This window comes from Humulus lupulus, chromosome 7 (assembly GCF_963169125.1).
Source record: "Humulus lupulus chromosome 7, drHumLupu1.1, whole genome shotgun sequence".
In the NCBI taxonomy this organism is placed as follows: Eukaryota; Viridiplantae; Streptophyta; class Magnoliopsida; order Rosales; family Cannabaceae; genus Humulus; species Humulus lupulus.
In genome coordinates this window covers 115,920,574-115,932,615 of record NC_084799.1, presented here as the reverse complement: position 1 = coordinate 115,932,615, position 12,042 = coordinate 115,920,574, and the positions used below count along the sequence as shown (strand labels likewise).

General features: G+C 38.1%; 1 protein-coding gene across 1 annotated transcript; it reads left to right on the top strand.

The window, feature by feature from the left end:
- Nucleotides 1-728: 728 nt before the first annotated feature.
- Nucleotides 729-4,970, top strand: LOC133788568 (protein disulfide isomerase-like 1-4). Its single transcript, XM_062226092.1, has 12 exons — nt 729-1,391; nt 1,520-1,649; nt 2,359-2,524; nt 2,666-2,784; nt 2,891-2,971; nt 3,304-3,390; nt 3,476-3,550; nt 3,686-3,754; nt 3,841-3,921; nt 3,996-4,130; nt 4,325-4,381; nt 4,483-4,970. Exons 1-12 carry the CDS (start codon nt 820-822, stop codon nt 4,684-4,686), a joined length of 1,776 nt encoding a protein of 591 aa, XP_062082076.1. The 5' UTR covers nt 729-819; the 3' UTR covers nt 4,687-4,970.
- Nucleotides 4,971-12,042: the final 7,072 nt, after the last annotated feature.

The window sequence follows — 12,042 nt, the reverse complement described above, 5'->3', positions numbered from 1 at the left end:
ATGAGCTATTTTGAACAATCTCTCAGGAGAGCTGGACGTTAGTTATATCCCTGGCTATATCCCTTGTAATGACCACACATGGTCTATCTGATTTTCATTGAACTAGTTTGCAACGTTTTTTTTTTTTTTTTTAAAAACAATATGAAAACATGACCTTTAGTTAGTTACTGGTAACCTATAGCCCATTTCATTTTATCTTTTTTTTTTTTTTTAATTTATGCCATCAATTTGAGGTTTTCTTTTTTTTCAAAATTATTTATTTTTTCTCAATAGATATTGTAATTGATTTATTTTTTCAAAATATATAAAAAAAAAATGTTTCAAAAGAAATTCTATGAAATTTTGTATTTTACAAATATTTTATATTTTGTTATAATATGTCTTTTATATTTAATAAATATATAAGAAAAAATAGATAAATTGATGTAGAACAAATTGTAAAAGTAATATGCAATATTAAAAAAATAGATTTTAGTAATATATTTGAAAGAGTAAGAGACGAGAATGTTTGCTTTTTTTTTTTTTTTTTGAGGGAAGAAGTTTGGGATGCATTGAAGTAACACAAGTATCTATTTTTGCAAAAATAAAAATAAGAAAATAATAAATAAAAGTGAATTATTACATGTTACTAGATTGGTGATTGGTACAAAGGACCTCTTTGCATATTCGACATTTTCTTAAATTTATTATTATTATTTTTATTAAGATATGAGTCATTGACTCAGCTTTTTTCTTCTTCTACTCCTTCCTTTGACTATAAAACCCTACTCCCACGGATCTCACTCTCTCCAATCCAAATTCGAGTTTTCCCATTCAAAAATGGCGAATCGACTGGTCATCGTTCTCGCATTCACAGCTCTCTTCCTCTTCTCCAACTCTGTTCTATGCAAGGACTCCAATACCAAGGACGTCGCCGACGATGACGACGAAGATCTGAGCTTTCTCGAGGAAGCCGACGACAAAAGCGATGCCACAGCACATCACGGCCACAACTACCCAGATCAGGATGACTTCGAAGGTGAAGGAGACGATGACTTTGAGAATTTCTCCGATTTCGACGAGTCGGAGCACGATCAGGAGAACTCGTACAAGGAGACCGAGGTGGATGAAAAGGATGTCGTTGTTTTGAAGGAGAGGAACTTTACCACTGTCATTGAGAACAACAAGTTCGTCATGGTTGAGTTCTACGCTCCCTGGTGCGGCCACTGCCAGGCTCTGGCTCCCGAGTACGCCGCTGCCGCCACTGAGCTTAAGGGTGAAGATGTGGTTTTGGCTAAAGTTGATGCGACTGAAGAGAACGAGTTGTCTCAGGAGTATGATGTTCAGGGTTTTCCAACGATTTTCTTCTTCGTTGATGGTGTTCGCAAACCTTACCCGGGTCAAAGGACAAAGTAAGTTTCGATTTTTCAAAAAAAAAATTAATTGAAAGAAAATTACGGGAAGTCATATAGTTCAGAGGGGGAAATTTTTTATTCTTGTTTGCACATTTTATTTATTCTTATTTTATCTGAAAATTCAGAGAGGCCATTGTGACTTGGATTAAGAAGAAGATTGGACCTGGTATCAACAACATAACCACAACGGAAGATGCCGAACGCATATTGATTTCTGAAGGCAAAGTCGTTTTGGGTTATTTGAACTCCTTGGTGGTATGCATTTGTTCTCAATTCTATTTTTGACTTTTAGAGGTGCACGTTAGATTTATGTTTCTTTTATTTTACTTACGTGGATCTACACAAATTACATTGTAGAAATTTTTAAGTTTACAAAAAAAGTTGCAATCTTAGTTCACTTTCTCTTTGAAATTCTTTGTTTTGTTTTGTTTTTTTTTGGGAGGGGTTGCTTTCTTTCTGAGATTCGTAAGCTATAAGACATAGGTGGGGGTTCTCTTGTGTGGAGCAATGGCCTTCTAATATTAGTGCTAACTTAGTGATCATTCTTTAATTCGTTTCTCCTAGATACATGCGTTTAAATGAAGAAATAGTACTAGTAAAATGTAATACTAGTACTTATGCACAAATTTCTTTATCAAATTTTGGATACCAAATGATGTGATAGTTGGTTTGTCGGTTTTAATTGGTTTAGTGTAAAATATACATAGGATAATTCAATGTATGTTATCAATTATATTCCAATAAGTCAATTGTCATGTCACTTGGTATCTAAAATTTGATGAACAACTTGGTGCCAATAGTATCATTCATTTAGGAGTAGAGAAACTTTTCTGTGTTTCTTGTGAAATGTTACTAAAATATTAGATTTTTATTTGTTCACACTGCATACATACTATAAGAAATTTCAGAATACAATAGTCATCTAAATTCTATGATTACAAGATTTACTGTACTTTTTGAATAGGGATCAGAGAGTGATGAGCTTGCTGCTGCTTCAAGACTTGAAGATGATGTCAACTTTTACCAAACAGTGAATCCTGATGTCGCAAAGCTTTTCCACATTGACACTGAAGCTAAATGCCCTGCCTTGGTCCTTCTTAAGAAGGAGGCTGAAAAATTGAGTCACTTTGGTTAGTTTCTATTCATTATCTTTTCCTGCCCCTCTATTTCTACAAGAATTTGAAAGTGAATTTCAACTAATTGTCAGGAGAAAAGGAAAGGAAAGGAAAGTTTCTTATGTCTGTCTCTTATTTTGCTTCTTATTTCTGCAGATGGTAAATTTGAAAAGTCTTCCATTGCTGAATTTGTATTTGCCAATAAGCTTCCTTTGGTTACTCTCTTCACAAGAGAAAATGCTCCTGCAATTTTTGAAAGTACAATCAAGAAACAGGTAAATGAATTGTGTACATGTAGTTATACAAATAAATATATTGGTATTTTAATGGATAAGCTATTCCATTGGCTGTTACTTACGTATGAAATTGTGTTGCCCTCAGTTGCTTCTGTTTGCTACTTCAAATGATTCAGAGAAGGTTGTCCCAATATTCCAAGAGGCAGCAAAGTCTTTTAAGGGAAAGGTATGGCCTGCAACTTTGAAGAGCTATGAAATTTGTTTTATATATTGAAATTTTTTAAACTTAAAGCTTTGTGTTTAGTAAGCTCAATCAAACTTAAAACTTAAAGATTGTAATGATATTGCCTTGAAAAAATGTGGGCCAGCTTAGAGACTACATTGACTTTCTCTATTTGCTGTTAATTATAGTGTGTACAATGTACATTTATGGCATATTGCATATAAATCAGTTTTGGCAACTGAGAGTCTCCTAAACTGTTTGATAGATCAGAAAATTAATTTTTTATTTCTTTTTGTGAGTTATTTATTCCCATTCTCTGTTTCTATTACTTGTAGCTTATCTTTGTTTACGTTGAAATGGATAATGAAGATGTTGGGAAGCCAGTTTCAGATTATTTTGGTGTTAGTGGGGATGCTCCAACGGTAAACTTTTGTCCTTTGTATTTACCACTTTTTGCTCTAATTTATGTATTTTCAGTTTTTAATGTTAACTTCTTGTTCCTTGCAGGTTCTTGCATATACTGGAAATGATGATGCCAAAAAATTTGTGTTTGATAAAGAAGTGACCTTGGAAAATATCAAGGTTGGGACTTTCTTTCTCTCTCTCCTTGTCTCTTATTTTGTGTTTGTATTTCCTGGAAAAATACAGGGGTTCTCTAGGTCCTCTTGATAACCTTAGATGATGCACAACAGCTGAACTGAATGTAAAAAATTTCAGGCTTTTGGGGAGGATTTCTTGGAAGACAAGCTAAAGCCTTTCTTCAAGTCAGATCCAATTCCTGAAACTGTAAGTTCGTTCTCACTCAACTGGCCATTTTTAGCCTCCCAGGTTTCTTATAGTTTAACTTTTGTTTTATGATTTAATTCACACAGAATGATGGTGATGTGAAAATAGTAGTTGGAAATAATTTTGATGAGATTGTTTTGGACGAGTCAAAGGATGTTCTTCTTGAGGTAAGAAATATTAACTGCTTAAGTTGTCTTCTTGTCTTTGTAAGAAGCTCGACTAATGTAGGTTGAAAATTCAGATCTATGCACCTTGGTGTGGCCATTGCCAATCTCTGGAGCCTACATACAATAAGCTTGCAAAACATCTACGCAGTATTGAGTCTATTGTTATAGCAAAGATGGATGGAACAACAAATGAGCACCCTAGGGCAAAGGTAATCCCAAAATAAGACATGGAAAATGCTGAATTTGCATGGATGTGAAAACTATTTTCATGCTTATGATCAATGTACTTGATGGATTGTATAGCTAAACATTTTATTATAGTTCATAGGGTTTTTGAATGAAATTTTGATTTTTTGGTTGAAGCATTGACCTTGTATTTAATAATTTTCCTTATTTTTTGCAGGCTGATGGGTTTCCAACACTTCTTTTCTTCCCCGCCGGAAATAAGAGCTTTGACCCTGTAAGTAGCCAATTGAAATTCATTTATTATATAGTTCAGATTCTTACTCCTCTTTGCATGATCTATAATGTTAATTATCTTGTTGATTTTGGTATCGGCAGATTACCGTAGACGCTGATCGTACTGTTGTGGCATTCTACAAATTTCTAAAGAAAAATGCATCGATCCCTTTCAAGCTCCAGAAGCCAACTACACCTACAAAATCCGAGAGTACTGAGACCCCAGAGAGCAGCACAACTGCGGCTCCCAAGTCTGAGAGTGCTGATGCAAAAATTGCAGCCGGGGATCTCAAGGATGAGTTGTGAGAAGTTTAATTTTTGTTTTACTGCGTTTCTTCTGCTGTCTGTATGGTAGAAAAGGAATAGTTATTGATAGGTGGAGAAGATACTGGCAGAGACTGATTACAAAGGGAAAAAACAACCAGTCCTTCCTCATCCTGGTTTTTTTTTTAAAAAGCAGAGAAAATAGGAAAAACACCTAAAGAAAAGTGAAGCGGAGAAGAGAGAAGTATATTAACGCAACTAACTATCTAAGTTTTATATCTTGTAAGAGATTTCTTCATAAAATTTAATAAAAGTCTTCTTTTCTACCTCTTAGTTTCTTTTGGGGTCCTTATTTGCTCCCTCTGTAATATTTTTCTGATTTACACATACCAGGGAATTATATTCTATTTTTGATTGAGATGTTGGGGATTTAGACAAAACTATAGAACTAGTCTCACGACATTAATACAAAATTGGTATTTTATGTTTGAAGTTTTATGGGATTACATCTTGTGACATGTCAGAAAGCTTGATCTATGTAGAAGCATATGTATGATAAACGTCTTGGAAAAATTCTTAAAAGTTACCATGCATTTTATATAATTTCAGGTTCCCTACACATTTTTTTTAACATTATTTTGTACACTAATTTTTTACCTTTAAATCAAATGAAATCTAAGGGTACATATTAAAACAAATAATAATAACAATTAGAATATTAATTAATTGTTCCCCTTTTCACTTTTCCTTTTCAGTCCAATTTCTTGTTTGCCAAGGAGTAATTTTGCCCTTTTCTTCCATTTTTTTTTATCGAACTTCCATTTTTTTTTTATCGGACGACCTCTTCTTTCACTTTGACACTGCATCATTGCCAATCCTTTAATCAGGTGAGTTTTTTTCATGATTGTTTTTTTTTCTTTTTCAATTTATATGCTTTCATTCAAAGTGGGGTATCAGGGATCTTGTATATTGATTACCTTATCTAATAGAAAAAAAAAGCAGTAAACGGGTAAGGGGAAGAAAGAAAGCATTAAAGGCTTTAATGACAATGTCTCTTATTATGATGTTTTATGTCTTCTCCAACCCATAACACCACATATTAGTACTACACCAACAACAAAATTAAAGAATCTTAGCACCATATTTTTTTTCCATTCCAACCACAACACCAAAACATATATTATTTAATCATTTATTTATTTAATTAATCCATTAAGTAAAAATGCTTTTATTAATTATATGAAACATATATCATAAATATTAAATGGTTTATACATTTTTGGACCATGTGTTTTATCTCATTACCTATCTGGACCATGTGTTTTGACAAATTACTTTTTGGACCCTATGTTTTGTAAAATGGTTCAAATAGAACCCTAAATCCGATTTTGGTCAAAGTTTTCTCAACTGAAATCACAAATAATTCACCAAACTAACAATTTCGAACAAAAATAAAATCATTCTGCTTAAAAACTATGTTGTTATATTTCAATTTTTTCTTCATTGAAATTGAGTTTAAGAGTCTATTTGAACCTTTTTACAAAATATAAGGTCCAAAACTAAAATTTTAAAACATAGGGTCCAACATGTAATCATAAAAAATATAGGGTCCAAAAAGGTATAAACTCAATATTAAAACTTGATAAATTATAATAACACATTACATTTTCCTATTTAAATATTACACTACTAAAATAAAATACATTCAATTAATTCTAAAACATAACACACCCTTGAAATATTAGTTAAATTAAACTAATTTTCCGAGTTAGTATATTCGTCCCACAAGTGTTCAATTAATGCATTTCGAAGTTCAATGTGAGCATCCTTAACTTTGATTTTTCTATGTCGAGCCAGAAATTCTTCAAACCGAGCATCGTCATTACCCACCATCTCAACTTCTGGATTTGGAACTTCGAGTCGTTCTTCAATTGGTGCATTGACATCACGTTCATCTTCTATTATCATATTATGCATAATAATACATGAAGTAATTATATCATGTAATATCCTCTTATTCCATAGACGCACGTTCTACATCTTTTCTACATGCTTCTTGTTTTCGAGCAAATAATTGTTTCTTCGAGCCAAGTGGCTCATGAATGGTTTGAACAATAGTAGACCATTTTGGATATATATCATTGGCTAAATAATAACCCATAGCATTGTATTATCAAATTGTATTTTGTTTTCATATTTCAAATTATTTTGTCTTAAGAAAAGATACACGTAACATTGTATTGTCACATCATATTTTGTCTTCATATTTCAAATTATTTTGTCTTAAGAAAAGATACTTGTAACATTGTATTGTCACATCGTATTTTGTCTTCAGATTTCAAATTATTTTGTCTTAAGAAAAGATACTCGTAGCATTGTATTGTCACATCGTATTTTGTCTTCAGATTTTAAATTATTTTATCTTTTAATCTTTTCCCAAATTATTGAAGATAAGAAATATAACTTTTATATCCCTATATAATGGCATATTTTTCACATAAGATGACCACACCTCTTCAACATAGTTCTAAACCAACTTCTTTCTCTTTCAAAATGACTTCAATTCAAACTTCTTCATACTCAATTGAAGAAGATGTGCACTTGTGTCATCTGTATCTTGACATTTCTTAAAATCCAATCATAGGAATTAACCAATCCAAAGATCATTCGTGGGCAAGAGTTGAATCAGCATATCACTCTGAACAGTTTAGTAGTCAACCTTGACTAAGAAGATCTTTGCAAACTCGAATGACGACCATTCTTGCGGCAGTTTCAAAATTAAGGGGACCAAATTGAAATAAAAATCCAAGTGGTGCTTCGCAAGAAGATATTGTGAGTATATATTGTTATAGTTTATTTTTAGTTAGTAACTTGTTTTTAAATTTTATTGACAACATTTATTTATTATTCATCAGTTAAATCAAGCGAATATGCTATTAGCACAATATCTAAAGTATAAAAGAGGGTTCAAATTTGATCATGTGTGGTCCATTCTTAAAGATTGTGAGAAATTCACAAATGACAACACCAATTCACCAACTAGATTCCAGCAACAAGGTCGTAATTTCAATTCCCCCCAATCTTGTTCTTCTGGCTTCGAATACCGACATCGGCACCCACCGGTATGAGTTCATTTGATCTTAATATGAATGATGAGGAAATTCCTATTAATTTATCTGAAAGACCTATCAGTGTGAAAAAGCAAAAGGAAAACAAAAAAGTGATGAACAATTTAAGAAATTAATGGATCAAAGTCAAAAACTTGTTAACGTTATAGAAAAGGGTAACTTTGAAAGAAATTGTAATGCCCCAAAATCCCTAATAAGGTTTAGGACCTTGATTAGGATACCGGAAAGGCCATAATTGATTTATTGTGTTATTAAATGATTATATGCATGTTTATGTGAATTATGTTATAATATGATGATAAATGCACATGAGTCCATTTTTCATGATAATGACATTTTGGTAATTTGGCTTGTTGAGGACGTAATTATGTATTTTCATACATGTTGGAGAATTATGAATAATACCACATTATATGTGGATTTGTTCGAGCCATTCGGCATGAGACGATCTTTGAATGTGTAGATGCTCAAAATTCCATGCTTGTAAAGGATCCAAAGCACACACTAAGGTCCCCTAAACGCCTAAATACACACTACACCACCAGGGCCTCGCGAGAGGTGTCTCGCCCATCAATGCCGTGCGCGCAGGGCCTCGCGAGAGGCGTCTCGCGCCATCAATGCCACGTGCGCAGGGCCTCGCGCCATCCGTGCCGCACCAGCAGGGCCTCGCGAGAGGCATCTCGTGCCATCAGTGCCGCGCCACCAGGGCCTCGCGAGGGGCGTCTCGCGCACCTATCACCTACGTCTCGTGGGTGGCCCTGAGGTTCTTCGGGCGCCTTGTGCCAAGGATCCAAGAGCTCAATTTCGCACCACAACCCCTGCGTACACCGGGTGTCTCGCACCCTACACTTCAAGAGGGTGTCTCCTATAAAGACCTATAGAGACCTTAGCATTTAGAGGTAAAAGCCCCAGCATAATTCAAAAGGATTGTACTAGTATGATATTGTACGGGGTACGACCTTTAAGACCCCGTATGTCTGATCCAAATACTCATGACAGACAAGTAGTGGGAGTACTAGGAGAGGGGACATGGCCTGTATGCTTCAAACCAGATGTCAGAGCCGACACCACCACCAGCACCACTACGCCTGGGGCCACTCCTCTGACACTTGTACTAAATAAGTAATGGATACATCCCCACAGAACTTGACCATGTATTGGAGCCAACACCACTACCCCTAAGACCACTCTTCTAACAATGTACTTGTGTACCATCTGGTCCCCTGGACCACAATGTATTAGGGGCCATTAGAGCCCACTATAAAAGGAACCCTACTTCAACATGGAAAGGGGTTGGAAAAAACACTGTAGCACCATACCATAAGAAATACGAGTTCTTTTCACCATTTTCTTTCTGTAAGTATTATCTAAGTTTCTGTTTAGATTTTTGATTTTCTTCATTGGTAAGCTCTATACTTTGATTTTTCTAATTTAACTTCGTTGACGAGTTCTCACTGTCAACAGTTTGGCGTTGTCTGTGGGAAGAATAAGTATCAATCCACTGTTCTTCCGTCGATTCCGATAAGAAAAAGATGCCATGACATTCTAAATGATTGCGAGAGGGTGAGGTCCATCTTGACGGAGATCAGCTAAAAGCCTCTATGAAGGATCCTCCTCCACCTGCAAACGTGGAGGCCCCAAAGGAGCCTGAGGTTCATGGAGATGAAAGGGAAGCCTCATCCCTGGCGGTCCCACCTGAGGAGGATCGTCCAAGGTCAGTGCCTGCCCCAGCAAGGGGTGTCGGTGAGTTCCTGCCTCTAAGGCCGCCGCAGGTGCCAAACTCCGGTCGGCAGGATCCAGGCCCATTGACGCGCAGGCCTAACAAGCACCCTCAGGTCCCCTCCGTGAGCTCGAGTTCTAAGTCTTGATTCTACGAAGACGAGATATGGGAGCTTCACCGTAAGAACCAGAGGCTAGAAACTACCCTGGAAAACATGCAAGAGGTACTAAGTGGCCTGTTGTAGGGGATATCAAACACATCACTCCCTAAGCGGAAAGAGAGAGGCCGAGAGGGGGTAGAAACCACCGTCCTAGTAGACGACGGAAGGACTCGACTCTCCACCAGTAACACCCCCCAGACGAAGCAGCACGAATGTCCTGGACCACAGAAGCAACCCCAGGGGCCAGAGCCGAAGCCCAACGCTACCCCTCGTAACGATGTCGAGGTCAACTCAAGGAGAACACCCTCAAATTTACGAGAGGAACTCAACAAAAAGAGGGAGGGTAAAAGGACCATGCCTCCTATTGCGCCCCGGGAAGGCAAAGGAAAGGGGGATCCTAACCCATCCGCGCTGAGAGACTCCTTGAACAAGAGGAGACAAGACCTGGACACAGAAATGAGGAGCCTACGAAGCAAAATCATCACCGCCTCTGGAGGATAAGCCTTTGAGGATGAGTTCAACCCTGAGTCTCCCTTCATCAAGGAGATCCAAGCCATCCGGCTTTCAGCCAACTTCAAGGAGCCCCATATGACCCCATATGAAGGAAGCACATATCCTAAATACCATCTGGATGCATTTAACGACCTGATGAAGTTAAGGGGGATTAGTAGCGGGGCCAAATGCCATTGCTTCGCTGTCACATTGAAAGGACCTGCGTACAAATGGTTCAAGAGACTTTGACCAGGGCCCATCAGATCTTGGCAATAGTTTTTCAATGAATTTCTCCAGCAACACCACGCCGTGCGGGACTACACGATGCCGGGTACCAGCCTTGCAACGTGAAGCAAGGAGAAAATGAGAGTCTAAAGAGCTACATTCACAAGTTCAATATGGAGGCGACCAAAGTAGGGAGTTTGACCCGTAGAGAGCTGAAAATGGCCATCATAGCCGGAGTACGCCCGGGAAGCAAGTTATGGGATAACATGATCAAGAGGGAGGTCACAGACTTGGACGACTTCTACGAGCGGGCACAAAATTATATTCGCGTGGAAGATGGTCACGAAAGCCTCAAGGCCGGAAAAGGCCAGTCGCCACCAAAACCCTCAATCCGAGAAAGCCAAAGTGGTACAAAGAAGAAGAGGGTATATGAGGGAACGAGAGATGATCGACCCTGGAAGCATCAGTGCACTGATGAGCACAGACAGGGCCCCTACACCTTTTATACTGACCTCACCCATGTGAGAGAGCATATTTTCGTTACGAATGAAAACCAGGTCCCTTTTAGAAGGCCCCCGCCAATGAAAAAAGACCGGTCCAAAAGAGACCCCAGCAAATATTGCCAGTATCACAAAGATATCGACCACACCACCACAGAATGCAACCATTTGAAGGTAGAAATCGAGGAGCTTATCCGCAGGGGACATTTGGGCAGATATGTCCGCAAGGAGAACCAAAGGCCGGAAGAAGGAGCATCCTCGTCGCGGGCGCGAGAGGTGGCTCCGGAAGTACAAGGAGAGGTCAGGACCATCTATGGAGGGCCAGGATTCGGGGGCGAATCAAGGAAGGGACGAGATAAATATGCCAGGGAGGCCAGACGAAGTCCACCACCGTGCATCTTAAGTCTGGAGCAACGCCCCCCGAAGAGTTTTAAGGGTGAAAATGACTCAATAACCTTCACTGAGGAAGATGCCTGGGGTGTACATTTCCCCCATAATGACCCCCTAGTATTGACTGTCCAGCTTGCTAACATGAGGGTGCATCGGGTCTTGGTGGATAACGGAAGCTCTGTGGATATCTTATATCGCCCAACTCTGGAGAAGATGGGACTAAACATCCAGCACCTAAAGCCTTGCAGTACCTCCTTGTATGGATTTATAGGAGATTCAATACAGCCCCTAGGGGCGATCGAGTTAGCCCTCACTATGGGAGAATAGGCCAGACAAACCACCATAATGGAAAACTTTGTTGTGGTAGATTGCGCCTCAGCCTTCAATGCGGTATTAGGGAGACCTTCCCTAAGAGAATTGAAGGTGATAACTTCTGTATACCACTTAGCTATGAAGTTCCCAACTCCCGGGGGAATATCATGCATGAAAGGAGATCAGAAGGAAGTGAGGGAATGCTATAACACATCCCTCTGCACGGCGACAAAGCCATCAATGCCTATGGAAATGGTTGTGCATGAAGGCGCAAACCCGCACGAGTTATACCCATGAGTCGCAGAAGAACCTAGAGCTGAACCAGTAGAGGAGTTGGAGGAAGTCACGGTCATGAATGAGCCGTTAAGAAAGTTGAAGGTAGGAAAAAACCTTGTGGGTGACGTGAAGGAGAAGCTAGTAGAATTCTTGAAAGCCAACCTCGACGTATTCACCTGGAGTCCCGAGGATATG